This window comes from Rhinolophus sinicus, chromosome 1, assembly GCF_057876585.1.
Source record: "Rhinolophus sinicus isolate RSI-liver-muscle chromosome 1, RSI-T2T, whole genome shotgun sequence".
Classification (NCBI taxonomy): Eukaryota; Metazoa; Chordata; class Mammalia; order Chiroptera; family Rhinolophidae; genus Rhinolophus; species Rhinolophus sinicus.
Genome location: NC_142501.1, coordinates 28,275,180 through 28,303,029, shown reverse-complemented (window position 1 = coordinate 28,303,029; position 27,850 = coordinate 28,275,180). Strand labels below are relative to the sequence as shown.

At 39.2% G+C, this 27,850-nt stretch overlaps 2 protein-coding genes across 19 annotated transcripts in view; one reads left to right on the top strand and one right to left on the bottom strand.

The window, feature by feature from the left end:
* LOC109454273 (uncharacterized) overlaps positions 1–27,850 on the bottom strand; it is a 121,482-nt gene that overhangs the window by 53,854 nt on the left and 39,778 nt on the right. For 12 of the 15 annotated variants that reach the window (XM_088797999.1, XM_088797984.1, XM_088797985.1 and 9 more), the window contains one exon: positions 14,739–14,801. The exons of the other annotated variants lie outside the window; for them this stretch is intronic. Coding sequence is in view for 8 of the 12 variants with exons in the window: in XM_088797984.1 (XP_088654110.1) it covers positions 14,739–14,761 (23 nt within the window). In the remaining 4 variants the exon portion in view is untranslated. The remainder of the gene's footprint in view (positions 1–14,738; positions 14,802–27,850) is intronic. 15 annotated transcript variants of the gene reach the window in all.
* YBX3 (Y-box binding protein 3) lies at positions 1,412–23,725 on the top strand. Of its 4 annotated transcripts, none has more exons than XM_019744737.3 (10): positions 1,412–1,904; positions 5,330–5,393; positions 6,404–6,437; positions 8,866–8,955; positions 10,610–10,732; positions 13,641–13,844; positions 19,088–19,176; positions 20,833–21,004; positions 22,120–22,219; positions 23,158–23,725. In XM_019744737.3, the coding sequence occupies exons 1-9, from the start codon at positions 1,652–1,654 to the stop codon at positions 22,183–22,185; spliced, it is 1,095 nt and encodes a 364-aa protein (XP_019600296.2). In that variant the 5' UTR covers positions 1,412–1,651; the 3' UTR covers positions 22,186–22,219; positions 23,158–23,725. The 4 variants fall into 4 exon arrangements, with proteins under 4 accessions (XP_019600296.2, XP_074182107.2, XP_019600294.2 ...); XM_019744735.3 differs by having other exon boundaries at positions 1,415–1,904; positions 19,088–19,185; XM_074326006.2 differs by lacking the exon at positions 13,641–13,844 and having other exon boundaries at positions 1,414–1,904.

Here is a 27,850-nt window from a genome sequence, read left to right as displayed (position 1 = left end):
TATTGATGAATTCTATGGAGAAGTCAAAAATTCCATATTTTGCTATTTTTCTCTAAGAATTAATTTTCCTTAGTTTTTATTTTTCGTGGGTGGAGTAAGAAAGTAATAATACAAGATAGTTTCATAATTATCGATAATGAATGTGTTGGTAATTAAGATTGGAAATTTCGGGTCTTTTTGTTTATTTGTTTTCATTTAGTAAATATTTACTGTTCCAGCTTATGCTAGGGTACTGTGCTAACCAGTGGAAATATAATGAATTATCCTTGATAGCTAGTTACCTACCTGATGTGGGGCAGGCAGTCATATAACATAATTCCAGGAAAAAAAAATATGGTTTGGGGGAATAGGGAAGGGAAAAAAAGGAGCTTTTGTGGGACTAGATCCTGGAGGTACATATGATAATCTTGTATACTTATCCTTGCACCTTTGGGAAACTCTTACAAAGGAGGAAACAGATTCTGGGACATTGAATACCTAGCCCAAGCTAACTCCTTTAATAAAGCCAGCAGTAGAAATTTATACTTAAGTCTCTCTGGGCCTTAGAAGCAAAGAACAACAAATAGTCCTGTATTCCATAGAGTTTTGGGGTACAGGCCACAGTCCCTCTGGCATGTGCTTAGCATAACCCAGTTCATTCTCTAAAGGCCATGTGGGTTCTTCCAACTGGGAACACCGTTTATTGGGTGACGTTGCTCGGTACCTGTCATCCTGAGGCTAAGAGGGCTCAGTTGCTTAAGCTTTCACCAGCTGGCAGAAGCAATTGGAGCAGAAGGTAGGATGTGGATTTATTCAGCTTTTATCCCCAAATGTAGTATTAAATACATATTAATTGCTCATTAGTTCTTCTGTTAAATGGGTGTAAACTCTGATATTTACATGCATTTTCTGAGGGTTGGATTTCAGCTTCCTCACCAACGGTGATAGATGAAATTATCCGTAAACTATCTTTCAGGAGTAAGTTGCCAATTAGTCTTAAGAATTTATTATTCCAGTTCTTAGTTGCTATATCAGAAATAGTTTCTGATGCTTGATAAATGTTGAATGAATACATGTATCTAGAAACAAGTGTCTGGGAAAGAGAAGCGCAGCATAATTTGGATGCCTAATTTTACCTCTCCTAAAGGTCAATTTCAGGTGTCATAAGGTTGTAAGGGAGGAGAGCCCTCTCCCCGCTCCTACTAAAGGACCAGTAGACCGTGCTCCTCAGAAAACGCCACATTACAGTGCAAACCTCAGATTTACCCCGGCTTTCCTTTACTCCCCGTCTCGGCTCCTGCGCTCCAGTCCCCAGCGGATGGGTGGGTTGTAAAGGGCACCAGGCGCCTTTAAATGCTAATGAGAGTCGCTGCCCTACTCCGAAGCCAACTTTCCCCACCCTCTTCCCTCGCCCGCCCTCCCCTCCCCGGCCCGTGCGCCGCCTAGAAAAACTTGTGCGGGGCCATTTTTGGGGCAGTAAGATCCAGCGAGGAGCCCCAGAGCGAGCGCGCAGCCCGAGAGCTCGAGCCGCCTCCGCCGCGAGACCCCACCCCGGCCTGCGCCGCGAGATCCCGCAGCTCCCCGAGAGCGAGCCCGGCCGCCGCGACCACCAGCCGCGCTAACCGCCGACCAACCGCCACCGAGGTGCCCGAGTGAGAGCAGAGGAGGCGGCATGAGCGAGGCGGGCGAGGCCACCACCACCACCACCCTCCCGCAGGCTCCGGCGGAGGCGGACGCCGCGGCCCCCCAGGACCCGGCGCCCAAGAGCGCGGTGGGCGGCGGCGCCCCCCAGGCCGCGGCCCCGGCGCCCGCCGCCCACGTCGCAGGAAACCCCGGTGGGGACGCGGCCCCTGCAGCCACGGGCCCCGCGGCCCCCGCCTCTTCAGTCCCCGCCGGCAGTGAAGACGCGGAGAAAAAAGTTCTCGGTGAGTAAGGCCCGGGAGGGTAGGGGCTGCTCCGGGCGGGGCGGGCCGCCGCCGGCCGCCGAGCACGTGTGGGTATCTCCCGCCTCATTTCCTTCTGGGGCGGGGAGCTGGCCGTGTGGGGTCCCCAGAGCCGGTGACGGCGGTCCTTTCCGTCCTGCAGGCGCTCCCAGGTGAGCGCGTGGCGCCCTGCGCTCCTGGCCGCCTGGTGCGCCTCCCTCCCGGTCCTGGGACAGCAGTTAGGGTCTTAACTTTGTCACTTAGGCAGGCACTGTCGCACATTCCCCAAGTGGAGAATGCCTCTGTCCGGACAGGAAAGGAGCGGCCACTGGGGGAGAGGACCCAGGGTAGGGATGCTTGGGGACGTTGGGGAGGGACAGACACGTGGGGCGGCGACTTGGGAGTCTTCCCTTAGGACCTGGGTGGAGAGAGGATTTCCTTTGAAAAGTGAGGCGCTGGAAGGAGACGGGGAGGGAAAGGTGGAAAGGCTTCTTGTTGGGGAGGCTCAGGTGTCTGTCCCTGACGCCCTTCCCACATGGGCACGGGAAAGGCGCCATGCTTCTGTCGGCCACATGCCGGGAAAGAGGTGTTGCAATTCTCTTGGGTCTTGGTCCCACGTCCTCCTTCCTCTCTGTGCCCACTGCTGCGAAGAACCGTGCTCTGTTTACTAGTCGCTACACATTTTCTTCTTCCTGGACTGTGGGAACGCACTTGGTGCAGCAGCTGAAAAAACTTCGTAGGAAATGTGGGTATGACGTGTGTTCAGAACATCGTTATCTTGGGACTTGGAACTTAGGAAGTTGGCAGATGAGATGTTCACGTTTGGGAGAGCAGAGTATTAGAAAGGGTTTGTAGTTCGTAGTTGGTTCTGTCATGTGTTTCAACCTTCTCTCAAGTAACGCCCTGTGTGAGGCCTGAAACAGGCATACAAAGCAGGTGGGTGGTGAATAAGCTTTCTTAAGGGTGTGTGCCTCTATCATCCCCTCTGTTGGAAACAGGAAAGTTAAGAGATGATGTAGGGTGCTTCAGAGAAATTTTCAGTATTTTGGGAGGGGTGTGTTTAATCTCTGAGCCTTGCCTGACCAATTTTCTCAGAAGAAAATTGAGGGAATAGTGTGAAGAAAGCATATGATTCCATTGTCCTCCCCGGTCCCCTTGGAGAGGCCTGCTTTCTTGTTTTTTAGGGCTTTTGCTCACTGCCAACAACATGCTAAATGTAACCTGTGTAGGTTAAGAAACAAAATAGCCCCTCGTTTTCCTAGACTAAAAGTTGCTAAGTCTAGTCAGTATTGAACTGTGATACTGTTTCCAACAAGTGTTTCTTGGAACACTTTCTGCAAAATGTCTAAGAGAGACACCGATGGGTTATCCAAAGTGGTGTTAAGATATTCCCCCCCCCCTGCACTTCTATTTATATATGAAGGAATTTTGCAGTGTTTTACTTAATCCTTGTACCCTTCTGGATCTAAATTAACTTTCTGTATTTTAAAGCAGATAACTTTAGACTTGAAGGAAACAGATAAAGTTAATTTTCTCAGCCACCAATTGCTGTTAAGCCTGAAGGTGTTTCATCTTTCCACTGTAACTCCAACTCTCAAAATGAAGGACAGCCTTCTACATGACATTTCAACACTATTTGTCTCTGTCCACTGTGTTCTGCCATCCCCTTTTCCTTTGCCAAGCAAACACATGGGTGCCTAAAATGTGCCAGCACAGTGCTGACTGAAATGGAATTTGGGTTTTGGATTCTCCCATCCTAGTTTTTACAAAGGGTCTTTAACTTAACTGTACATACAGCCATGGGCTAGGAGAGGTAGCTTACTTCCCTTGTAATGGACCATGGTAGACATTAACTTAAATGAAAATGAATCAAAAACAGTTCCTATCTTTATATTTCCTTATGTATTAATAGGTCATTAATTGGGGGGGGGGGATGGAAAGAGCCACAAAAAAATATCATTTGAGAAAGTGTGACTTAAAAGCATATGATTTATCAAATAGACCACTTCTGTGTACATTTGGATCTAAAACATAATTTGTTTCTTCTTGCCCTGCTGCTCCAGTTACAATGGCCTAAAACTGAAGATTCCGATGGTTTAATCTCTTCATTGGAGAGCTCTTCCTTACTTGGAATTGGAGCTAGAGATTGCCCAGTCAATGGTGGTGGAATGTCTTTGGAGGCATAAAGAGTAGTGTTTTTTTTTTTTCTTTTCTTTTTACAAAGAGAACTAAAATATTTCCTTAAGCATATCAGTCTAGCAAAACAGAACTAACCTTGCCCACAACAAAACAAGTCCTAATTGCTATTTTAGTCTTGAGTTTAAAAACTGAATCCTTATTGTTTATCCTTGGAAAGGCAGCATGGATTAATGTTAATTGTTACTTTCATTCTCTACTTTTTTTTTTTTTTTAAGGTACTCTATTGTCAGATTTCCTGTTTCATTGAGTCTTGATAATTGCTTTATGCATTTCCTGAATTTAGACATTGACATTTATTTCCTAGAGGTACGGAATTTGGCACTCAGAATTGATCCAAAGGAGTCATCTCAGATCATATTTGATGGGTGAAATAAATATTAATCTACAAAGTACAAGTTAGTATGACCATTCCATTTGTTTAGATGACTTCTCTTAAATTCTGTTAAAATCTGGTGTTGTACTGAAATGGTCCTCCTCATGACGGAAAGTAGAGGCGATAATCAAGTTTAAGAGGGGGATTTTACAGAAAATGCTGAGTTTAATTCCCACCAACTGCAGAGAGTAGGGTAAACAGTGAAACAGAAGCACAAATTCATCACTGTGGTTTGAAAAGGCCTGTTACATCATGTCTCAGGGTGGTGAGTACAGAACTGGATTGAGACAGCATCAGTTCTATTATTACTCTTGACTCCTCTGATAGGCCCCCATTTGGCAACTAGACAGGTTACTTTATGTTATGTCTTTGTAGATTAGCTATTAACAAGCAACTACTATTTCACGTAATAAAGTTCACCAGTGTTTCAAAGTGAGAAAATAATGTGTTAAGGTCATTGTACTTACCTTATTCATCTACGTTCTCTTTCATTGTGAACATTCTCTTGCACTTAGGACATTTTTCTGTGTTAAAACTTTAATCTTAAAGAACATTGTTTTTCCTTAAAGAGTATTTCTCAATTTTAACTATTGCGGAATTGTATAGACTTATGACCACTCCTTAGGATCTTGTGACTTTACTGAAAAATATAACAAGGAAGGTTTATTCTTCTGAAAAGTATTTCCCTATAAGATCTTCACTTGCTCTATTTTCTTTTTCTAATATATTTTGGAATTAAGCTTTTAATGGTTTCCTCAGGTATGTTTAGGATTTATATAATGCTATCAAGACCTTAGTGATATGAGCTTTATCTTTGTAGGTCAGCTACTAATTTATCTGCTTAATCCTGTTTTAGCCACCAAAGTCCTTGGCACTGTCAAATGGTTCAACGTCAGAAATGGATATGGATTTATCAATCGGTATGTGTGTGTGTAGCTCTACGTTTTTAATACAGACTTATGTTGTGGCACCAGCACATAAAAATTCTTTATTAATAGCTTTCGTATAAGTTTTAAGATTTGTGAGCACTGTAAATATTCTCATTTCTAAGATACTGGTCATTAAATATTAATTAAAATGCATTTCCAAAACACCGATAAATAGCTTATTTTATAAAATCTAGTTGTTTAAAAAAAATGGGGGGAAAATCAGAAATGGGAAGGGCCTTAGAATAACTGAGACCATGTCCATAATTTCACAGATGGAGAAATGGAGTCTTAGACTGGTTAAGCAACTTTCCTAAGGTCACACAACTAGTGAGTGAGTGAGCTGGAGCTGTAACCCAGGTCATGTCCAAGTCCTGTGTAGAAACTGTAGTGTTTTCTTTAAACCATGGTACCTTGTAACCATATAGGAATGAGAATATGAGTGCAAGCTGTTGGGAGTATTACGGTTTTACTTGATATTCTCATTTTCTTTGCTCTCCCTTCCACCCCCACCCCACACACACACTTCTTAAAAAATTCCTCCAGCTCCTTCCTTGTCTGTTTTGGTGGGGGAGGGAGGAGTTAGGGTGGGATGGTAGTTGAGGGACTGTTTTAGGTTTCAGTGTAAGGAGAGCCTAGTTCACAGCTGTGCCCTGTCCTTTTAACTGTCTTGCTTTGCTTTCGTTGGGAGGGAAATCTGGGGCTCTGATTACATACCACGTGATTTAGAAAGACATGAGAGGAAAGGGATGTTTCTGTGTGTTGAATCTGTATACTTGGATCTAAGCACTGTGGAAATGTGGAGGAATAAGGTGGGTATCTTGGGGGTTTAGAAGTTTTTAATGGGGATTGATTCCGGGCATCTGAATTGAATTTAGAGACTAAACAAAAATTTATGTTGTGTTTTGAAGTCTTGGGATCTAAAATTGTAAAACATCTGTTCTTGTTAAGTTTTTTTCACATAGCTAGTGCCTTTTAATTGTGAGCTTTTTGTCTTCCAACAGAAATGACACCAAAGAAGATGTATTTGTACATCAGGTAAGATGGGTAATAAATGTTACATTTTATCTGTGAAGAGAGCGGTGTGAGGAATGTGCTTGTCCCATTCCCAGATGTGGTCCTGTACATCCTTATTCTACTCTCCACTCTTTCTGGGATTTTATTTTGGAAAGAGAGCTCAATTCCACATTTTAAGATTGGCAGATAAGCTTTTCTATCCCATCATATTAACTGTTTTCAAACAGTTTTTATTTTTGAATAGAATGAAGTAGTACTCAGACCACTTTTTAATTTTTAAAGCCTTGAGTCCTTAGCAAAAAACCTCTTGTTTCCATGTTGGCGTCCTGTTCTGATTGTGTGGTTCCCCCTTAGTGTTCTGCTGGAACCCATCCGGCTGTTGCCTGGGTGGGTCTTGGTTAAAGCTCCTCTGTTAGAGCGGCTCTAGCTTAAAGTAAACAGCACAGCGAAGCAGAGGGTTAGGGTGTGTGTCTGCAGATGTGAGGAAACTCACAATTCCCAGGACAGTCCTTACTCCTGTTGAAGGTAGGCATGGTTAGCACATGGCCCGGTCAAAAAGCTCACACTCTCTGATTCGAAGCCAATGTAGAAAAGGGGGAAACTAGAAAATAGGGACTTCTCTGCTACCGCTATCTCAGTCTTTCCTTATGTTAGTGTTATTTTTGCTATTCGCATGTATGATGGACTTGCTTTACAAAATAGGATAAAAAAAGATCCTACCCTTGAACTGTTCTTTTTGTATATTCAGTTTTCAATGAACTGTCTCAAATGTATGTGTAGTTCTTAGTGTGCAACAACAGGGAAGCATGGAGGCAGGTACCGATGCCAGCACCTTTACCTTCATGCTGCGCCAAGCCAAGCATCTGGTTTTCAGTGTTTTTATTTCCTTCTGTTGAGGATTGTGTATGTATTGGGATGGGGTGTGGTGACTGGAGATAAGTGATATGTCAGAAGAAGCTCTCTAGTTGTGGTTTCTAGCGTTAATACTTCTGCTTGACTGGATATATTCCAGTTGTGCCTAGGAAATTTGAGTAGATTTTTTTTTGTTTGTTTACATACTTTAAAGTCGTAATAGACTGAAAGGAAGTGTTGCTTATAATACCAAGAGGTTAATAGACCTCTTGGGGTCAGAACTCTGTGTTTGGTGACTGCTAGAGGAAAAGGACCTCGCGAGTTTCTGTGCTGGTGGCTTTGTTCGCCTGTGAGAGTCTGACCTGATTCCAGCCCCTGTGAGGCTGTGTGGTGAGTCACCTCACTGTGCTGGGGCCTGCCCAGTTTAACAGGAAAAGGGAACAAGCGGGCAGGGAGGGGCTGGCTTTGGAATGGCTGAATGTTCAGACTGCGTGCGCATGTATCCTGCCCTGAACTGCCTTTTTCCTCTGTGGGTGAAGTCTCTGCCCTATTGGCTCATTCTTTAATTTTTTTTTTTCCCTCCCTCCTACTCAGAGTAAGGGAAGGGCTGGATTACACATGCCTAATCGCTTTATAAAATAAGGTTGACCTAGTTCCATAGAAACTCAGAGCCCCTTTAACTATTTAGAGATATCAGCTAAAGAAATGGAAATTCATTGTAGGAGTTAGTCTGCCTCCTTCTACTGGTTGGAAAAAGAAAGGTCTATCCACAAGTAGATATTTAGGTGCAGATACTTAATACAGGACATTTTCATTGACCTTTTAATGTATTATCAGGGACATATGCATGGTGTGATGGGAAAAATATTGAGTAAATATATAGATACCGTACCAGGATATGAATTCCCCCCCACCCCCCCTCTCCCCAGGCTGCATCTTTATGATCTCAGATAAATCACTTATTAGCCTCATGTTCCCTCATCCATAAAATGGGCAGTGAGGGTGGGGGAAAGGCCAGATTATCAGAAATGTTATGATTCCTGAGGTAATTTTGTGTATTCCATCAGAAGTACTTACCACTTGGCATTTTCTAATTCCTTTTTCCTATTTATCAGCATCCCTCCCCCCACTTCACACTTTTTAAAATATCTTTTGAGGTTAGCAGTTTCTCTTCTCTACAGAAACCTTTATACCTAAAATGTGTCCGTGTGCATCTGTGTGTGTGTGTTCGTGAAGGCATTCTTCCCCACCCGTGGAGCTAGCTTAATAGTTTGAGGGAACTAATACATGCAGCATCATGACCAGGTGATGAGGCTGTAATAGAAGTGTGTAGTAACTACACATTCTGTTTAATCCACTTAACAACATGAATTTTGAAGGATAACATGAATCAAAAAAGTAAATGTGAAAGTCTTTTGTAGTTCTTTTTTTGTCTTGTTTTGTTGTTTTAGAGCTTCAGCGTAGTGGGAGAATGATAATTTTTAAAAGTAATAATAGGTCAACAGTTTCTTCAGTATACCCAGTAAACTTGAAAGTGATGAAATCTGTCACCAACATTGACATATACTTCATGTAGAATTTTCTCTTCTCTTGACAGACTGCCATCAAGAAAAATAATCCACGGAAATATCTGCGCAGTGTGGGAGATGGAGAAACAGTCGAGTTTGATGTGGTTGAAGGAGAGAAGGTGAGAGAAAGTCGTGGTTGGGTATCAAAGTATGCTGACACTTAGTTTTCTTGCATAGCAAATGGTCTCTCAGCCCTTTATTAATTCACATTACTTTGGATTTTTTTGTACGTCAGGAAGAAGTGACTTTTAAATAGAAATATTTCTGGTTAGTGGATGTCATTATATTCTTTGATATATTATAAAAGGACATTTTATCATTTAATACATGACGAACCTTATGTAATTATGGAAGGAAAAGCTAATTTCTGAAGATTTAAAATGACGTATTTTATTTTGGTGCCAAATATATATTCAAGTGTAGGTTAAAATTTAACTTTTTAAATAAGAATAAAATTTTCAGGATGTGGTTTGTAAGCACTTCTATTACAAACAATGCACAGTAAAGAATGTTTTAATCTCAATAAAAAATTCAAATTTGAATATAATCATTGTGTTTTCTCTTTGGCTTGGATTTTGGAAAGCTGAAGGCATCTTGATACACTGTATAACAACTTTGTTCAGATGAAGCTAATGGGTAATCTTGAAGTATGTCTACAGAATATTTTTATGCTGTTGTATATTGAATTCCAATATTAGTAATGTCTTTTATGCTTTGTCTTTAATCAGCAGTCTATTATAGAGATCAGGAAAACAATACAGAATAAGAATAAAAACATTTTAAAGCCATATATGGTACAACTGCTATGGCAGTTACTGGTGGCACCTGAATTATAAACTAAGTGAATGGCTTGTTAACTCCATGTATGTGTTCTTCCCACACACATACACACACACCATTCCATAGTCTCTATTCTTAGTGGCCCCCAAACTGTTCATATAGAAATTTAAATGATGTGTTTACCAATGTGATCCGCAGGGTATCTTGCAAATGCTGCCGTGTAGTGATCTCTAATATCTCATCCAACTCTTGAAAGTTTGTTTTGCCAGGTTAATTTTGCATCTCTGTGTTTCCAGAACTTGAGGTTTTACAAATGGATGTAGCATGTGAAATATATATTTTTGAATTTCCTTTGTCTGAATTTTTTATGTTTTTGAAGCATTATTTAATTCATTTGTACATCTGAGGATAAGAACACTAAGTGTGTTGAGAAAAATAGGAAGGTCTACATGTGTGGGAATCTGTATTACTAAATCAGGGCCCCTTTCCTGTTGCTGCCAAAATGGGAGCAGTTTCACTCTCAGTAAGTCTTTGCTGCACAGACACGTGAGCCCCTGAGTAGGGATTTTCTTGGTATCTCTTAGAGTAACATAGGTTTCAACATTTTCTAGGAAGATAACATTATCTGTTATTTTTCATTAAGGCATATCCTTGGTCTAATATTACTTCTTTTACAGTTACATTATATGTATACTTTTTTTTTTTTTTTAACCAGTTTATGTTCTTTAAAGAGGTATATACTGCTCTTGAACTTAGTATAACCAAGCAAGAAGGCCCAGTTTAGGATGTGTGAGCAAACGAGCTGTACACATTTCAATCAGGGCAGCAATACCTTGCTCGTCTTATTAAAACTTGGGTGTGTTTTTGAGGTCACAATAGGAATTGTTTGTATGTTCTGCCAATCTTTAACACTCTGGCTGTCTAAGGCTGCTTTTGGCAGGGGTTAATTTAATTTCTTTTATAATTTGAGGCCATCTTTATTTTCTATCTCAGGGTGCAGAAGCAGCCAATGTGACTGGCCCAGATGGAGTTCCTGTAGAAGGGAGCCGTTATGCTGCTGATCGGCGCCGTTACAGACGTGGCTACTATGGCAGACGCCGTGGACCTCCCCGTAATGTATGTTGGTGTCTTCCTACAATTAGAAAAACGTTCACATCTAAAATTAAGTGTGTGTACTTGGAGCAAATAAATGTTTTTTTTCTTTTTCTTTTTTTTTTTTTTTTATGGGAAATTTTTTGTGCCCAGAATTTATCCATAGCCACTGATCTCATTGGAAACTTGCCATTCAAAAGCTATATCAATTTGTATGTATTTGGTTGCAAATAATGGTGAATTATCTTGCATCAAGAAGGCTTAATTAGTACAAGGTTGTCAAGAAGGCATTCTCTTCATTAGCTCTTTTATCTGGTCAGGACCTAGTCTTAATGGCATTTACTGGGAAAGTGGAATGGGATTTCTGTGATTGGCTTAAATCTGTTCATTCCTTGGCACTGGCACTGTTGATCTCTAAGAAAATCAGCGTTTGGTTGGCAGGGAAGAATGAGGAATAGTTTAGGAATAGACAATAAACAGTGCTGGCCACACAAATACTAAATTTATCTCAATTAAAAAGCTATTTTATTTAGCATAGCATTTTCCCATTATTTTAAAGTAAAGAAGTAGTTAGTAATTCTCTGGAGTTTCAGTTTTTCAGATTGGTACCAATCCAAATGAAAGGGTTTACAACCAAGTCTGGCTAGAGTTTTCTTAGGAGACTCAATTTGTAGTACTCTCAGAGCACCGGGAAAGAATCCCATTCATTTGTCGTCATGAGGATCCTATAGATGCAAGTCATTTTTTGATGTTTCTAGAGTTAGTACCTGGGATTGGCGTCATAGACTAAAATTCAAGATGCTTTGTGAGCCCAGGGTTGTGGGTATATAAGTCATCCAAGGAAAACTTTTGAAAAATCTCATCAGAATAAAATATCTGCAGATTGAGAATGATTTATCTCTATGCTTTAATAGATTTACATCTTTCTGCTTACCAGAAAGCTTTCTCTCTTCATTCTATCGTCTTCACACCCTGCCCAAATTGATATTTATCAGATTCTTTATGATACCTTGTGTTTCTGTGTCTGTATTTTTCTTACCCATGTTTTGCTTATTCTGTTTGATTTTTAATAAACTGCAGGGGGCGGGAGTAGGAATGAGCTAGTATAGCATTTCCTATGCCATGTTAATTCATGTTCGTTAGATTCATATAGCTCTAGTTGTGATAATTTTGATTGCTACATTAATTCAGAAGTAAAAATGGCAGAAAGCCTTTAGTGGAAAATTTTCCTTTAAAGATTTTTCTTCTCAGCTGGGAATTCTGAAGTCATGCACGTAAAAGACATTTACAAATAAAATTGTCAAAGTTTTGAAAGTGTACTAGATCAAGGTTTTCATTGTAATGTCTTTAAATCTTTACAGCTCAAGAGCATGTTTGGCAATGGTGCTGCCATTATTTTTATTTTGTAAAACTCTTAATGAACGATTTGGCTGTATAAAACAAAAAGGTACAGGAAAGCCTAAAAAGGAAAACAATTTATGAAGTCTGTGTCTTTATATAATTGGGGATCATATCTGATACAAGTTTTGCAAGGTATAGAATGGCTTGATTTTTCTGAAATTAGCCTAGCTGAGGCTCTAGTTGAAGCTATTCCTCTTGGGGAATTTACTGCTCCCCTGTGGGCTTGATCTAGAGGGTTCTGAATTTTAAATACTGTCACCCCAAAAGAAATAGGTCATTACTTTGTTAATTTTTAAATTATTCATTTTAAAACTACAGTTATTTCCCTTAAGACTAACTTTGGCATTTGCATATCTCCCTTTAAAGTAAGATTTGAAATAAATTCTTGGAGGGATGTTTGGCTGTTTATTTTTTAATATAAAATATTAGTATATGCTATAGTGGTTTAAATACAGGAAGAAGTGTAAAATAAGTCAATAATTCCCTTTGTTAGTAAGGCCTTTGTTAGAAACTGCCTGTATCTATCACTTAAGAGTATCAAAGTGCCATTAAAACTTAATTTCTAAACATGTGAAGAAAATCATGCCACAAGTCAGTGGTTCTCAAACTTTTTGGTTTTTGGACCCATTTATATGCTTAAATATTATTGAGGATCCCAGAGTCTTTGTTTGTGTGTGTTTATATCTATTAATATTTATTATATTAGAAATTAAAGCAGAAATTTAAAAGATACTCAGTTGATGTAAAATACTCCTTACATGTAAATATAAGTAACATTTTTTTATGAAGACTATATATGTTTAAATTGAGTGAGAAGAGTGGTATTGTTTATGTTTTTGCAAAATCTCTTATATCTGCTTTACTAGAAGACAGCTGGATTCTCAGATCGCCTTTGGCATTCAGTCCACTGAGAGACCATGTCATTGTAGCTCTGGGAGACCCCACCCCACACTCAAAACAGGATGAAATGGAAACAGGCAAATCGCATTTTCGTAGCATTATGAGAACAATTTGACCTTGATTACCCCTGAAGGGTTTCCAAGGGTTTCGGAGACCCCTTCCATACTGGGAGAACAGCTGCAGGATGTATACCATTTAGAACAAACTGTTGATAGCATTACAAAATACGTTTTTTCTTGACTGTCCTGACTTTGCCTCGGTGGATGGCAGATGTCAGGGGACCCACACTTGGCGGAGCTAAATATTGCAAATGTTGTACGTGTTCTTGGGGTGGTTGGTCAACTAATATTCATCAGTTTAGTTAGATGACTGTTAAATTCATTATAGGTTGATTGCTTTTGCTTTTTCTGCTTCTTGGTATTTTATCTGCATAGGTCTACTTTAATCTTAATGTAGTTTATCCCAGGTAATCACACGATGATCTGGGTTAAATGCATTTTGTCTGTATAATAGAAGGGATTATTCCTGTGGGGGAGATTTTTTTCTTTTGGCGATATTCATCCTAAATGGTATTCTTTGGTTCTTTTCTTGCTGAAACTTCTTCTGAATCTCTGTTTCTTTGCTTCGCTAGTACGCTGGGGAGGAGGAGGAGGAAGGGAGCGGCAGCAGTGAAGGATTTGAGCCCCCTGCCACTGATGGGCAGTTCTCTGGGGCCCGGAGTCAGCTTCGCCGCCCCCAGTATCGCCCTCAGTACCGGCGGCGGTTCCCGCCTTACCACGTGGGACAGACCTTTGACCGTCGCTCACGGGTCTTTCCCCATCCCAACAGAATGCAGGTAAAATTGCACCTGGGACTTCTCTTCAGCAGTCCTCACCCCTCCGTCCTTCCTCTGCCTCCTCTTCTTCCTCCTCCTCCAACACCAGCTGCCGGAAATAAAACCTTGCTTATGGCTCCTCAATGGTACAAAAGCTTAGGCAAGGCCTTTAGTCTGCTGTCTCAGAGCTTTCATTCTAGTAACATTTCTAAAAGCACAACCACATGAGCCATGCGTCTAATGGGGACCCTGTTTCTAGTTTATGGAAGAATAAATAAAAGAAAGGAGAGAGAGAGATGGTATGCTTAAGGGCTTAAACTCTGAAGTCAGGCAGGCCAGGATTTGAATCTTGTCTCTGCTACTTTTTATTTGGGAGCTTTTGAGAAAACCAAATTTTAGAGAGATTAACTTGTCCATGCATTAAATGGGGATAATAATGTGTTCACCACTGGGTTGTGATGATTAAATCAAAGGTAAAGACTTTAGCATAATGCCTTAGATAGCTAACATCTGATAAGTCCTTCATTTAGATGAGAGAGTGCAGATTATTAAGAAAAGCTTCCATAGAGTGGGGATTGTTGGTTATTGATTGACTTTCCTTTTTTTACTGCAAAATATTGATATAGCTATTGTGAACTTGACCTTATACCAACTTTGCAGTCCTTGGAAACTTGGAAAACAGGATAGGACATCATTTTTGTTATCATTTGTGACAAATTTTTCCTCTTTGTGTCCTTGGTTTTTGTTTTTCCACTAAGTGTTTTGACTGAACATTATGTTCAGTCTGTTCTTTGCTACCCTTCTCCTATCCTATCATGCATGACTGTGTTCTTTCTACATTGCTTCTTGTTTTTTCCCTTACACTCTTTAACAGCTGTCCCTGACAAATGTGCTAAAAATAACGAGTAGACTTACGTATATGGAGAGATTGGGTTCATGAGGCATAGTAGGTTTCTTTAGGGCAGCACTTCCGGGCTTCTAGGAAATGAGGACAGGAAGAGTCAGTGAGGTTTTAATACACATTTAATGTTTGTATGTTAGCACCTTCCTGAAATAATCATTCTTAGTATTTAGTATATACATATGTCTCATGTTTTTTGAGAACATGCTGATTCTTTTCCATAGGGTTTGAAATAAAGTATATTTCACCATAGGAACCGAAGGTGATTTTTGACTGCCACGTAGAACATCATTTGCAGAAGCTGGTTATAAACAAATTTTGAAAAATGCTTTTTCTGATAACTGCATTTAGTTGTTTTAACTTGGGCTGAATTTCTTACCCTTTCCATATCTGAAATAAAAGCTGTCTTAGATTCCTTTAGTAGTTTTTCCTTAGAATATTTCTAACGCATACCACGTTTGGATGTTCAGTGAGTAAGAGGTCTGTTTAACCAACAGCATCAAGTGAAAATCCCTAGAAGTTTCTTCTATATACCTAGGCTACCTCAAGGTTGTCAGTGTAGTGGCTTAAAAGTATAGCGCGATCTCTAGGATGATAAAAATTCTTGAGGTTAAATAGAAGAGTCTGCCAACATTTTCTACTACATATAAAACTATGAAATTTATTGGACACAACAGAAAAAAATGATACTATACAGGCCAGTAATATTTCCCTTATGTAACAAGGACATACTATAGCATGATCAGTGACCGGATAACTTCCATTTTGTAAAGATAATAATTCTATGTATTTGAAAATTAAGTAGAATTGGTTACTGAGCTAATATCAGCTCTTTGTAATCTTTGAGAAAAATATTATATGATAGAGGAAAGGGAGCAACATTGTTTGGCATCTGCCAAGTGGCAGATGTTTGAAATCAATTCTTATTCAGTCTTCCCTACAGCTTTATGAAGTTCACGGTGGTTTCCATGTTGTTGTTGCTATTGTTACAGATGAAGAGATTTGAGTATTTAAAAAAAACAGCAACTTATTACCTAAGGTTGCCTGGGTAAGAAGTGGTAGAGATTGATGTAAACTCATTCTGTCTGCCAGTGCTTTTCCCATTTGGTCTTTCTAGTAAACTCTCATTCTTTATATATGTTAATTGCTGTTTCTGTCTCGTGTGTGTGTGTATGGAAAAATCAAAGTTCCTGAGGAAGAAGCAGCTTCGCTTGTTCAGAGAACTAAATGAAAGCTCACGGGGTTGGGATGGTATGAGTGGAGAGGAGAAAGGTAGGAGGTGAGATTTGAGAGATATCTTAGGGTAGACCAGGCATGCCTGGTGGACCATGGTAAGGACTTTTGACCTACCCGAAATGTGAGAAAAAGCCAGTGAAGGACTCTAAACAAAGAAGAACCATATTTAAGAGATCATTGAGTGTTCATAGAAGCTGGACCGTAGGAGGCAACCAGTAGGGAGACCAGCTGCTATAATTTCCCTCTGTAGAGATGATCATGGCATGGATTAGAGTGCTAGCAGAGGTGTGATAAGTGGTCAGATTTAGAAAATGTTTTAAACATAAAATTGACTGCATTTGATGCTGGAGTAAATGTGTGGTGTGAGGAGTAAGATACCTCTGTGGCTTTTGGTTTAAACAAATATAGGAATACTGAAGAAAGATCAGGTTTGGGGGAGAAGTGGAAATTTGGAGGTCTTTTTTCCACATTAAGTTTTACCTCCAAGTATGGCTGTCAAGTTGGCAGAAAATAAAACAGAGTCAAGAGGTAGAAAGTGGCTTGAGTTAGGAAGGTGTCATTTTAGATAAGGTGGTTAACAAAGTCTTTGGTGCTATATTTGAGAAGAGACCTAAGTGAGGCAAGGGAGAAAGTCATTCAGATATTGGGAAAGTTGTACATGGCAGAGGGAATGGCAAGTACAAAGGCCGAAGGGAGCCTGAAGGGGAGAAACGAGAGTGTAGATATGTAAAAACATATTTAAAGGCATGGGTAGGATTAGACTAACTATAAAATGAGTGTAGGTAGAAAATCGATCCTAGGACTGAGTTCTGGGGCACACCAACAAATAAAGATTAGGAAGAGGAGTCCAGCAAAGGACAGTGACAAGGAACAGATAGGGAGAGTGTTTTTCAAGAAGGAAATACTATGTTAAATGCTGTTGATAAGTAGAGGAATTTGGGTTGAAAATTGATAACTGGGTTTGGGTAACTTGGAGATTAGTGGTATGAGGACAAAAGTGACTAGAATGAATTTAAGAGAGTGCCAAGGGTAGGAATAAGAGGTGTTCTCTTTCCTTTTGAGGAGGTTTCTGTGGTGGTGGTGATGGGTTTTCTTTAGTGTGCATGTGTATTTGTAAAGGAGCTCAAAGAAATGGGGCAGTATCTGGAGGAGGATGTGGGGCCAGGGCAAGCTTTTGGTTTGATTTGATTTGGTTTTACATTGAGCGAGTTTTCTCCTTGTTTTCCTTACCCCTTCCCTCATCAACAACTTACTCCTAATGCCATTAGAAGGGCAGATCAAATCACACACACACATTTATATATGTGTAATGTGTGTGTGCACATATAGTTGTGTGTGTGTGTGTATGTTCCTTCTGTCTATTAAATGGCCTGAAATCAATGACACCTGATAGCATTGATGTTTCTAAATAATCATTCTCCAATCAAAGGAAACTCCTTTGGAGAACTAGCTGATTTCAGAGCTGGGCCAGAGAAAGGACAATATGAGCCTGGAACATCTTGTTGTGCCAGAAAGCCAGGAAGTACTCAGAGAATGTTGGCGACATGTCAAAAGGACATGGGCCAGCATGAAAGGGTTGGCCAATAATGATAGTAACAGATTATAACTCATTGAATAAAATAGAAAACCATGAATCTATACAGATACAAATAAATACATATATTGAGAATTTGATGAGGAATGAAATATTTACAGACTTTGAAAGTAGTTCTTCACAAAATCCTCATTAATTATAAAGGGGAAATGAGTAAACTTATAGCAGACGAGCCTTAGCAGATACCACCTTAACTATTCCTCACCATGAATATTGTCAGTAATGGGACAAACGGAAACCATACTCCATCTGACAGGTTGCAGTGAGAAGAATGCAGTGCCACTTCTGTGGCTTCCCCACCAAAGATGCATCAACTAAATCATGGGAAACACCAAAACCCACATGGAAGGGTGTTTTACAAACTATCTGGTCTGTAATCTTTAAAAGTGTCATGATGATGGAAATAAGATTGAAGAACTGTCCCAGACAGACAGCTAAATTTAGTACATGGTTTTATTGTAAAGGGCATTTCTGGGACAACTGGTGAAATTTGGATGGGGTTTAAAGATTAGATTCTATACTTTCAACTTTCTTGTAAGTTTGTGAGTATTCCAAAATAAAATAATTGGAAACGATGGGTGTTGTTTCAGCATGTTTATGTGGCTGGATGGAAATGCTGGAATAGAGAAGGCAGAACATCCACAGTGAAGGAGAGAAGGAGGAATAAAGAGTTCTAGTAGGCAAGACAGCGGTTGGCTTTGGATATGAGCTTGTACCATTTATCCAGTGTAAGGAGAAGAAAATGAATACAAATGTAGGTAGGTTGGTAGATTTGATAGTGAAAGAATGTAGAAATTATTTTCTGATTGCTTCTTTTTCTTAGGGGAATATGGGGAAGGAAGGGATGTTTTGAGGAAAAAAAGGTTGAGATGTGGCTTTATTGTAAAGAATTTCACAGATTGTTGGTGGGTTTTTTTGTTGTTGTTGTTAGCCTTAAGTTCTTCCCCTGTAAGTTACAATAAATTATTTTGTTCCCCTAGGTTACAATAAATTTATCAAGACAGTGTATTTTTTTAAAATGTGATACTTAAATAAATAGTGCAAATAGATACAAGGAAGAAATTGTGAAAGAAATCAGAGATGAAGTCATGGTTAAGTGGTATGGGAGAGGCTTTGCATGTAGAAACCATTCATGGCGTTGAAGGTTTACCCGGTTTGTAGAATTGCCGGGTCTGAATTTGGAAGAATTGAAAAGATTCTCATTGCTCAATGTAGTGTGTCATTCCATTTCCCTTTTATACTAGGTTTTCTTTCAAGAGATGAATAGAGCACTGAAAATGTTAAATTAATATTGTAAAATAAAATTAGGTGCTTTGGGATAAGGCTGTTCTAGTGGGCGTGAGTTTTTCTTTCTTTCCTGTTATTCACAGAGGTCTAATCAGTAAATAGTTCCATGTTATACTTGAGAGTCCTCAGCTGTGCAAGGAAGCATTTTATTTTTTACTTTAAAAAAAAATTCTGAATGCAGCTGTGTGCTCTGTGTCTCTCTTATCCTGTAGCATGACACTCATTATCAGCTCTTTTGCCTTCTAGGCTGGTGAGATTGGAGAGATGAAGGATGGAGTCCCAGAGGGTGCACAACTTCAGGGACCGGTTCATAGAAATCCAACTTATCGTCCAAGGTACCGTAGGTATGTTAACATTTTCCACTAACTCACGATCAGCTATAGGACCTGAGTGACAGTAGAATGGATGAGGATATTGTGGGTCTGTTTTGTGGATTTAGGCAGTAGAAGATGTGGCTGCTTTGACTGTATGTCCAAGTTTTGGGGGGACCCTGCAGTACATGTTTTCAGATGGCCTTGTGACATTTCCCCTCTACTTAAGCAATTAGAATTTTTAGTTATCCCGGTACCAAAGCATTATTTGCGTTTGATAATTTTTACAGGATATAAATTAATACTTATTTAATACTATATTTAATGGAATAAACTGAAAGTAATTGATGAGTAATTTGATGGTCGTGCTACAAATGGAGGAAGAATTGAGTGCCAGAGAGTACTTGGGATACTGAATATTCTGTTAATCGAGCTTGTCTAGTATAAGGGTTAAATCAAGCTGCAGATCAAATTGTCTGTGTTTAAATTCCCACCCTGCGATTAGTAGTTGTATCTTCTTTTGCAAGTTTCTGGACTCTAAGACTTTGTCACCAGGTCTATAAAATGGACATTAAGGAATATTCTATAATTGTCAGCAGGGTTAAATGAATAATGCATCTAAGATAATTAGTATGGCGCCAATAGTAAGTCCTAAGTAAATATTAGATATTATTACTACCCATGATGTTAATATTAGTGAAGGAGGGGATATTTTATCTGTACTTTTATCTCTGTGAAGACTGCAAATTGGGCTAGACTCCCTAAGGTCCTTTTTCAGGTTTTATGTTATAAGCCATCTTGTTCATTTACCCTATCCTTAGGTAAGTGAAAAACAAACAATCAAACGTCATTCCTGAATGACATTTATACCTGCTTAAACTTTGGCAATATGGGTTTATTAAAAGGAGAATAAGTGTATTTTTTGGGGAAAGAATTTGTACCATTCTACATCCTTTTCTCACAAGATTCATTCCAGTTTTAGACATAATCACTCTAATGACTAATTCCTAAGGACTTGCTAATAAAAGACTTCATAGAAATGTCTTAATGAAAATAGAGAGGAGACAGGACCATATGTGAATCCCAGCTCTGTCAATTCCTAGCTGTGTGATCTTGGGAAGGTTGTATTTGACCTTTTTTACCTATAAAAGCAGCAATCCCGTAAGGTTCAACCAGATATGTACGTACCCTTTTTAAACCTCTTGGTTTTCTAACTATAAATCTAACTCCCAGAATTAGCATTGAAATTAAATACTTAACATGAAAACACACAGCACAGGTTTTGGCACATAGTAATTAATGTTAGTTTTCTCCCTGTGTTTAATCCCCTTCGTTTCCACTAAACTGTTCGTGGAGGGCAGATAGGGACTAGATGGCAGAACAACACTTTTTTTTATTTTCCAATCCTCAGTGCTTATCAAAGTGCGTCGTAGGAACATAGTATGCCTTCAGTATATGTTTATTCACTACAAGTAGGTATTCAGATGAAGGAGGAAGATTATGGAAAAACAGGATTTTTTCACCAAAACTTTGTTTCATTTGCTGCATTAGCCTGTGCATAATTCTAGCAATAAGTACCGGTCACATGACTTTTTAATCTTTAAAAATGAATAAAACCTATGTTCTTGAGGACACTTGTCCCTTTGCACTTTTTCTCTTTTTTTGTGTTCTGTGCTCTAGGGGACCTCCTCGCCCACGACCTGCCCCAGCTGTAGGAGAGGCTGAAGATAAAGAGAATCAACAAGCGGCCAATGGTCCAAACCAGCCATCTGCTCGCCGTGGATACCGGCGCCCGTACAACTATCGGCGTCGTCCCCGTCCTCCTAATGCTCCTGCTCAAGATGGCAAAGAGGTAGATCCAGCCAGAGGGGCTGTTGCCAGATCATCCTTAATTATGTCAAACTTTAATATTCTAGTTTATTCTGAGTGGTTTAGTAATCTGATAACTGACACTTACATATATACCATGTTTTCCTGAAAGTAAGACCTAGCTGGACAGTCAACTCTAATGCATCTTTTGGAGCAAAAATTAATATAAGACCTGGTCATATATTATATTATGTTATATAAGATCTGGCCTTATAGTAAAATAAGACCGGGTCTTATATTAATTTTTGCTCCAAAAGATGCATTAGAGCTGATTGTCCGGCTAGGTCTTATTTTTGGGGAAACAGGTATAATATACAGAGGGTGCCAAACAAATGTATACACATTTTAAGAAAGGAAAACTGTATTAAAATAATAATACTCAATATATACTGATAACAAAAGATGAATACAAGTCACGTTTGACTTCTGCAATTACAAGAGATGCTCAAAGTGGTTACCATCAGCATCCAGACACTTCTGATTACGGCGAACTACTGCTTGAGCAATGTTGACCAAAGTGTCCACTTGTATACATTTTTTGGTACCCCTGGTATAAATATATCTTTATATAATAACAAAATGTTATTTATAATGACATTTATATATATTTTACACATAACATTTTATATATTATGTATTGACATAATATATATTTTTACATGTATATTAACATTTTACTTAAGATCCATGTATATATAGAGTAGGCTCTGCACATAACACAAACCAAATACTTGATTTCAACTAACTCAGCACTCTCTGAAAGAATTATCCATACCAGTAGGGATTCAGAGCTAAAATGTTCAGGGCTGTCTAAACAAAAGACAGCATTTACAGAGAGGAGCCTGCCTCTGAGTATGTGTGGAAAGTAATTGTATATCGTAGACTTGTTACGGAGCATTTTGGTGTTTAGTTGTCATTTGGAGGCCAATTTTCTGCGGTACTGATTTTTAACTTACACTTGAGAGTAGTTAAAATTGTGTACAGTGATTTGCCGTCATAAGCAGGAAGATTCCAACTTTTGAGACTTTTTAGTCTTGAACTTTCCACTGTCACCTGAATTGATTCATTTCTGGTTTGTGGTTTTGTTTTGTGTTTCAGACAAAGGCAGATGAAGTGCCATCTGAGAACCCTGCTCCAGTCACCGAGCAGAGCAGTGCTGAGTAACACCAGGCTCCCCAGGCACCTTCACCATCAGCAGGTACAGGATTGGGAAGCCCAGGCTTCAGTTGCTGTTTTCTTTTCAGTGTCATTGATTTCTCAACAGTGGCACTGATCAGTCTAACCTAGTTCTGTGGTTCACCTGGGCAGTCCCCTCATCTCCATTGGGATTCTGAAGAAAGAGGGGTTTGGATGGCTAAGTATCTCTGGGAGTGACTTTTTGTTGCTAGGCTATGGAGGGGCATAAACATTTAGACAGAGTTAATGAGAGGCACATTCTTTTTTCTAGACAGACAGTTTTTAACTATTGTATATTATAGTATTAATATGGTGTGCCACGTGAGAAAACTTTTGAAAGTTTTACTTTTGGGACACCTAGTGGCCAGTTTGATAATTATAAAGTGCCTGACAATAACGGGAGACTGATCTATAGAATAAACTAGAGTGTTTTTTCCTTTCGTTTTTTCCTTTGATAACCAATATTTTTTATTTGGAGGCAGTACAGTATAATGTGTGTGGACCAAGAGGTTTTTATATGCAGTCCAGGATCTATTACTCGTTTGCTAGGTGATCTTAAGCCGTTTATTTATCTTCAGTAATATCTGCTGCTGGTGAAAACGGGGATGCTAACTAGACTTCCCCACTGAGGTCATTGCAAAGATTTAGTGAGATAACACTAAACAAGCCATGGTAATCATTTACCCTCTTTATAGAGGTTAGCTTACTATCTTTATTGTGGTCTTGCTATTATGTACTGATTGTTCTGGTTTATAAAAATATTTTATGAAAAAATAAGAGTTTCCATTGGATTAATGTATAGTGTACAAATCTGGAAGCTTTATACATGTGTAGGTATTGTTTAGAGTTTTTGAAATAGTGTTTTTTGAATTACATTAAAAAACCAATCATTTTTGCCTTTTTGTCTTTTAACTCTTGGTCATTTTGTTACTTTATAAGTTTGATTTTAATTTTTTCCAGGTGACCTAAAGAATTTAATGATCATTTAAAAAATAAAGCAAAAAGCATACCATGACCTTACCAACACCAAAGAAACATCGAAGCAATAAAGTAGAAGACGAATAACTAAGATGTGGACATTGGAATGTTTACTGTTATTCTTTACGAAACAAGTACAAAAGGAAGATGTCAACCAATTTTCCAGCATTTTATCCGGGAATATCTGCACAGAAGATAAGAGAGCAACCTCCCCAGTTTCAGCAACCACTAGGTTTATTTTTTTTCCTGGTTTTTTTACTGTTTTGGTAATATGAATTGAAAGAAGAAATATTAATACCACATGGGGTAAAACCCTACCAAAGAAATCTGAAATATATAGTAAATGCTTGTTTTTCCTTTTCTGTTCATTTTGGATGCTGGTGCTAAACTTCCAAGTGTCGTGATTTAAAAAGAAATTTTATGCCCTTCTTATTTATTTCTAGGATGAGGGGAGGGTAACATTTTTGCTTTCCTATGTGACTCTCTTTGAAAATGTGCAGTGTGAAGTTCCTCAAAAATAAAATTTTTACCCTTGAAAGGAAAAGATGTATTACTGGAGTATGTCTTCCTATCTTAGCACGTTTTGTGTTTTTTTTCCCACTTCATTCACTTGACTTACTAGTAAACTCAAAGCCAAAAGTAAAGGTGCATTAGTGCTATTTAATAAATGTAGGCATCTGGGTTTGTGAGAATAGAAAATGGGGTTCCTTTTGGAATGTGCAGCTGGGAAGGAAGAAGTGCATGCCTGAGTTTGGCAGTTGTCGTGCTTTGTTTGCTCTATCTTTTGAGTTGTCCTCCTTGAGGTGACTGGATGGCATTTAGGTCATAAACTTCTAGAGTTCGAACATCCTTGAAGTTCCAATCGGAGGATGTATTGTATGTTTATATGTGTCTTTCAGAAAAAGCAAGGGGGGCTTTTTGCAACAACACTGCAAATTTCTTCCCCTCCAGGGAGCAGATGGTGCCCCAAGTTGGGAAACTACAGCATATGTCAATACTGTGTAGCTACTTCTCATATCCACTGCACCTTTCAAATTATCACTTAAGTACATACTGACCCTAGGTTGGTGCCAAGCACCATTCTAGTGATAGGAGAGAACAAATGAACAAAAGACGAGTCCCAATGAGCTTATATTTTAGTGAGTGAATGTAGAGAATAAACAAATATGAAATTTAATGTCAGGTGGCAATAAATGTTAGAAAGGAAAATAAAACATTGTAGAGACTGGCATAATTGCAGGAGGTATGCTTATTTTAACTCGAGTTGGGGTGGGGGGGTGTCTCTCCTTGTGAATGATAAGAGATTATATAAATGGATTCCTGAGGTGGAAGATCAATAACCCCTTGAATATCTGGGGAGAACATTCCAGGCAGGGGGAGCAGATACAACGACTCTAAGGAGGGACCATACTTGGCCTGGTTAGGAAATGGCAAGCAGGGGAAAGTGGGTTGTCCAAGAACCTTGTGTTGCCTTGCAAGTTTAAAAAGCAACCAAAATTGGTGATACACACAAGGCAAAAATATTCAAAGGTATAAAGTATTTTATTAAAAAATTCTGGTTACCATGTTTATAAAAAATATGTTTCAGATGTTTTATGTTCATGAGAGTGTGTGTGTGTCTGTAATTAGTAAAGTGATATAAATTCAGGAAGAGGGAAAGGGTTTTAATTGTGGTTCCCCTAACAAGTTAACTAACTTGAGGCATATCATTATTAAAATTCTATGGGTAATGTTACTGTACTGCCCACCCAGTCCTCTCTTTTCTAACTTTCTGTTCTTGCTTATTTTAAAGCAATTTTATTAAGGAGTGTTTCAAACATTGTTTATCTTAAAAGGAATGTGCCATACAGTTTTTGGTACTGAGATTCTTTTCCCCAACCAGGTATTTTTACCGTTCCATTATCAGTGTGTAGAGTCCTCTCATCATTTGTACTGCCTGTATAACATTCAATTATGTAGCTTTCCATAATTTTGTCAGTCCTCTATTATTGAATATTGAGGGTTTTTAAAAATTGCAGTTATAAACACTTTATTCCAACACTCTTACAGCCAAATACCATTGGTCTGTTTCAGGGTTACAGCTATTCTATTTCTAGGGATAAAATGTAGTAGTGCAGAGTTTGGAAAATTAACTTTGCGAAAGGTAAGACTTCAGCTTTGCCATTTTTCCCAGGGTTTCATCAGACAAACTAGTTCCAGAGTAACCCAGATTTTCAGATGGGATGGGGAAGTGTATATAAAGTACAATAAAAATACACGATCTTCAAAATATCTGTCCTCTGTGCCTCATAAACCTGTTACAGAGATCAAACAAGATGTTGAAATTAAAAGTATATTGAAGACCATCACTTTTTTCCAATCTTCCCATATTTGACAAACGTGTGCCAGGTATTTTGCTAGGGTCTAGCTATAGTGATAAGTTACGGTCTCTGCCCGCAGGGAAAATGGAGCCTAATAGAAGAAACAAACTTTTTATTTTTTTATTAAATAAATGAGAACCACTCTGGGTGCTGAGAAGACAGAGGAGGACAATCTAGATGATTTGAAGTGAAGATCAAGGAACACTTGGAGGTGAGCCAACTCCTAAAGAATCAGGAGGAATTAATTACTAGGTAAATTAGGAGGGGAAGGTAAGTTTAGCATGGGAAACAGCATGCAAATACTTGTGGGGTGAGAGGTCTTAATGCTTGTTTATTTTTTTGTTGTAGGGAATGTGAATAGTATGACTGGAAGATACTGAGAGATTGAAAGAAATAAGGTTTATGGAGATGTGCAATCATAAAGAGATTTCATTCTGCAATAATTTAAGGATTTTTAATGGGCGGTATTACATGGTAAAACTTGCTTGTAAAAGAGATCGTTCTGGCAGCAATATGAAAGGGATGGAGAGACTACGGGGAAGGGAAAAAAAGGGGAAGAAAAATGAGTGGAGCAGATAACTGGCATAATGTCCCAAAGCATCACATTTTTTTCCCCAGGGGGAGTCTGTTCTTTACCAGAATAAAAGTACTTGGCAATTGAGATACTTCTTTTATGGTCAAAAGCATTTATTGACCTCTTACTGTTTGTAGGAAACAGGTAGTACAAAGAGGTATGAAAGATGGACCTTATACTCAAAGTCCGTCCAGGTAATGTGTGGTAGGCAGAATGATGGCTCCCCAAAGAGTACACACCCTGATTGTCAGAACCTGTTACTATGTTACGTGACGGAAAAGACTTTATCAATGTGACTCAGGTTATGGAGCTTTAGGTGGGAAATTACACCGTGGACCCAATCTAATAATCAGTCCTTGAAAGTGGAGAAACTTTTCCCAGCTGTGGCCAGAGAAAGAGATGGGACAATGGAGGAAGTCAGAGAAACACACATGCAATGTGAGAAGGTCTAGACTGGCCATTGCTGGTTTTGAAGATGGAGAAAGGCGTTCTTGAGCCAAGAAGTGTGGGAGCCCTCTAGAAGCTGGAAAAAGGTAGCGGACAGATTCCCCCCAAAGCCTCTGGAAAGAGCTCTGCCAACACCTTGATTTTAGTCCAGAGAGACCCATATCAGACTTCTACGGAACTGTAAGATAATTATTTCATATTGTTTAAGCCACCAAGTTTGTGGTAATTTGTTACATCAGCAACCAATACACAATATAAAAAGGAACAACATATACATGGCAAGTCAAACACCCATGATGAACATTCCCTAAGAATACACCAAGCTGGGGTGAACATGGGGACACACTGAAAGTGATAGTCCATGTTGTCTTGTCTCTGCCTTTAGGTCGGTGCAGAACCTCTGCTTTATCTTAAAAACCCTTTCCTTAGCTGTCCCTGGGAGTCATTCCTCAAGGCAGTGGAATACCTCGTAAATTTTCACCCACTCTTCCAAACCCCAGCTCTTATACAGACTAGAGTTCTCCATTTTCCTGCCCTGGCCTAGATTCCCTCTGCTGATGTCTACTACTCTCTCCAGTGTCTGAGAAGCCCCACTTAGGGGCCGGGCATCGCTGCTGACTCTACATATAGCTTCCATCATAACTGCTCTGTTTCCCTAAATACTAAATAACTCCAGTCTCTAAATACTCCACATTACAGTGTATCCAAACTTATTCTGTAGTCATGAGTGCCCCTCTCTGTGTGGTATGCTATTGATGTGGAAAAAATTGCTCACCTATTCAAGTTACTGATGACCTATATTTCTTTTTGTTTTTTTTTAAATTGATGAATGTGCTTTTATTTGCATTTTGGTCCCCAGTATCACTTTCGGCACACTTGGTTTCTTTAATTGAACTTCCTTTAGGTGTTAGTATCTAATTTGGAATTCCTTCAGCTGTGTATTTTTTCCTTAGTGTTTCCTATGATTGTAAATTCCATGTGGGCAGGTAACACCGACTGCCTTGTTCTCAGCTGTGTCCCTAGAGGAGAGTCCCTTCCCTACGGGTACGTATAGTATTTAAATAGCTTATGCTTATGACTGGTGGTTGCCTAGTTCTGCGATTTTTATTTCCACGTATTCCTTATCGATTTCTTCATGTCGCAGTAGTGGTCAGTACTACGTGGTGCACCCAGCAACAGCTTGGGATTGCGATTGTCCCTGGAGGGGACTAATCAGACTAAATGTCAAATTCTGACCATTTTGAGCACCAAGGAAGGTACCTGCTTGTGGGGCTGAACCTGAGGTGGCGCTGTT

What these genes read in the sequence shown, in the direction of transcription:
- YBX3 (XM_019744735.3), top strand. Translation starts at nt 1,652, where the DNA reads ATGAGCGAGGCGGGCGAGGCCACCACCACCACCACCCTCCCGCAGGCT. An exon ending in GGATATGGATTTATCAATCG is followed by an intron (nt 5,394 to 6,403) that starts GTATGTGTGTGT and finishes GTCTTCCAACAG; the next exon opens with AAATGACACCAAAGAAGATG. An exon ending in TATCGTCCAAGGTACCGTAG is followed by an intron (nt 19,186 to 20,832) that starts GTATGTTAACAT and finishes TCTGTGCTCTAG; the next exon opens with GGGACCTCCTCGCCCACGAC.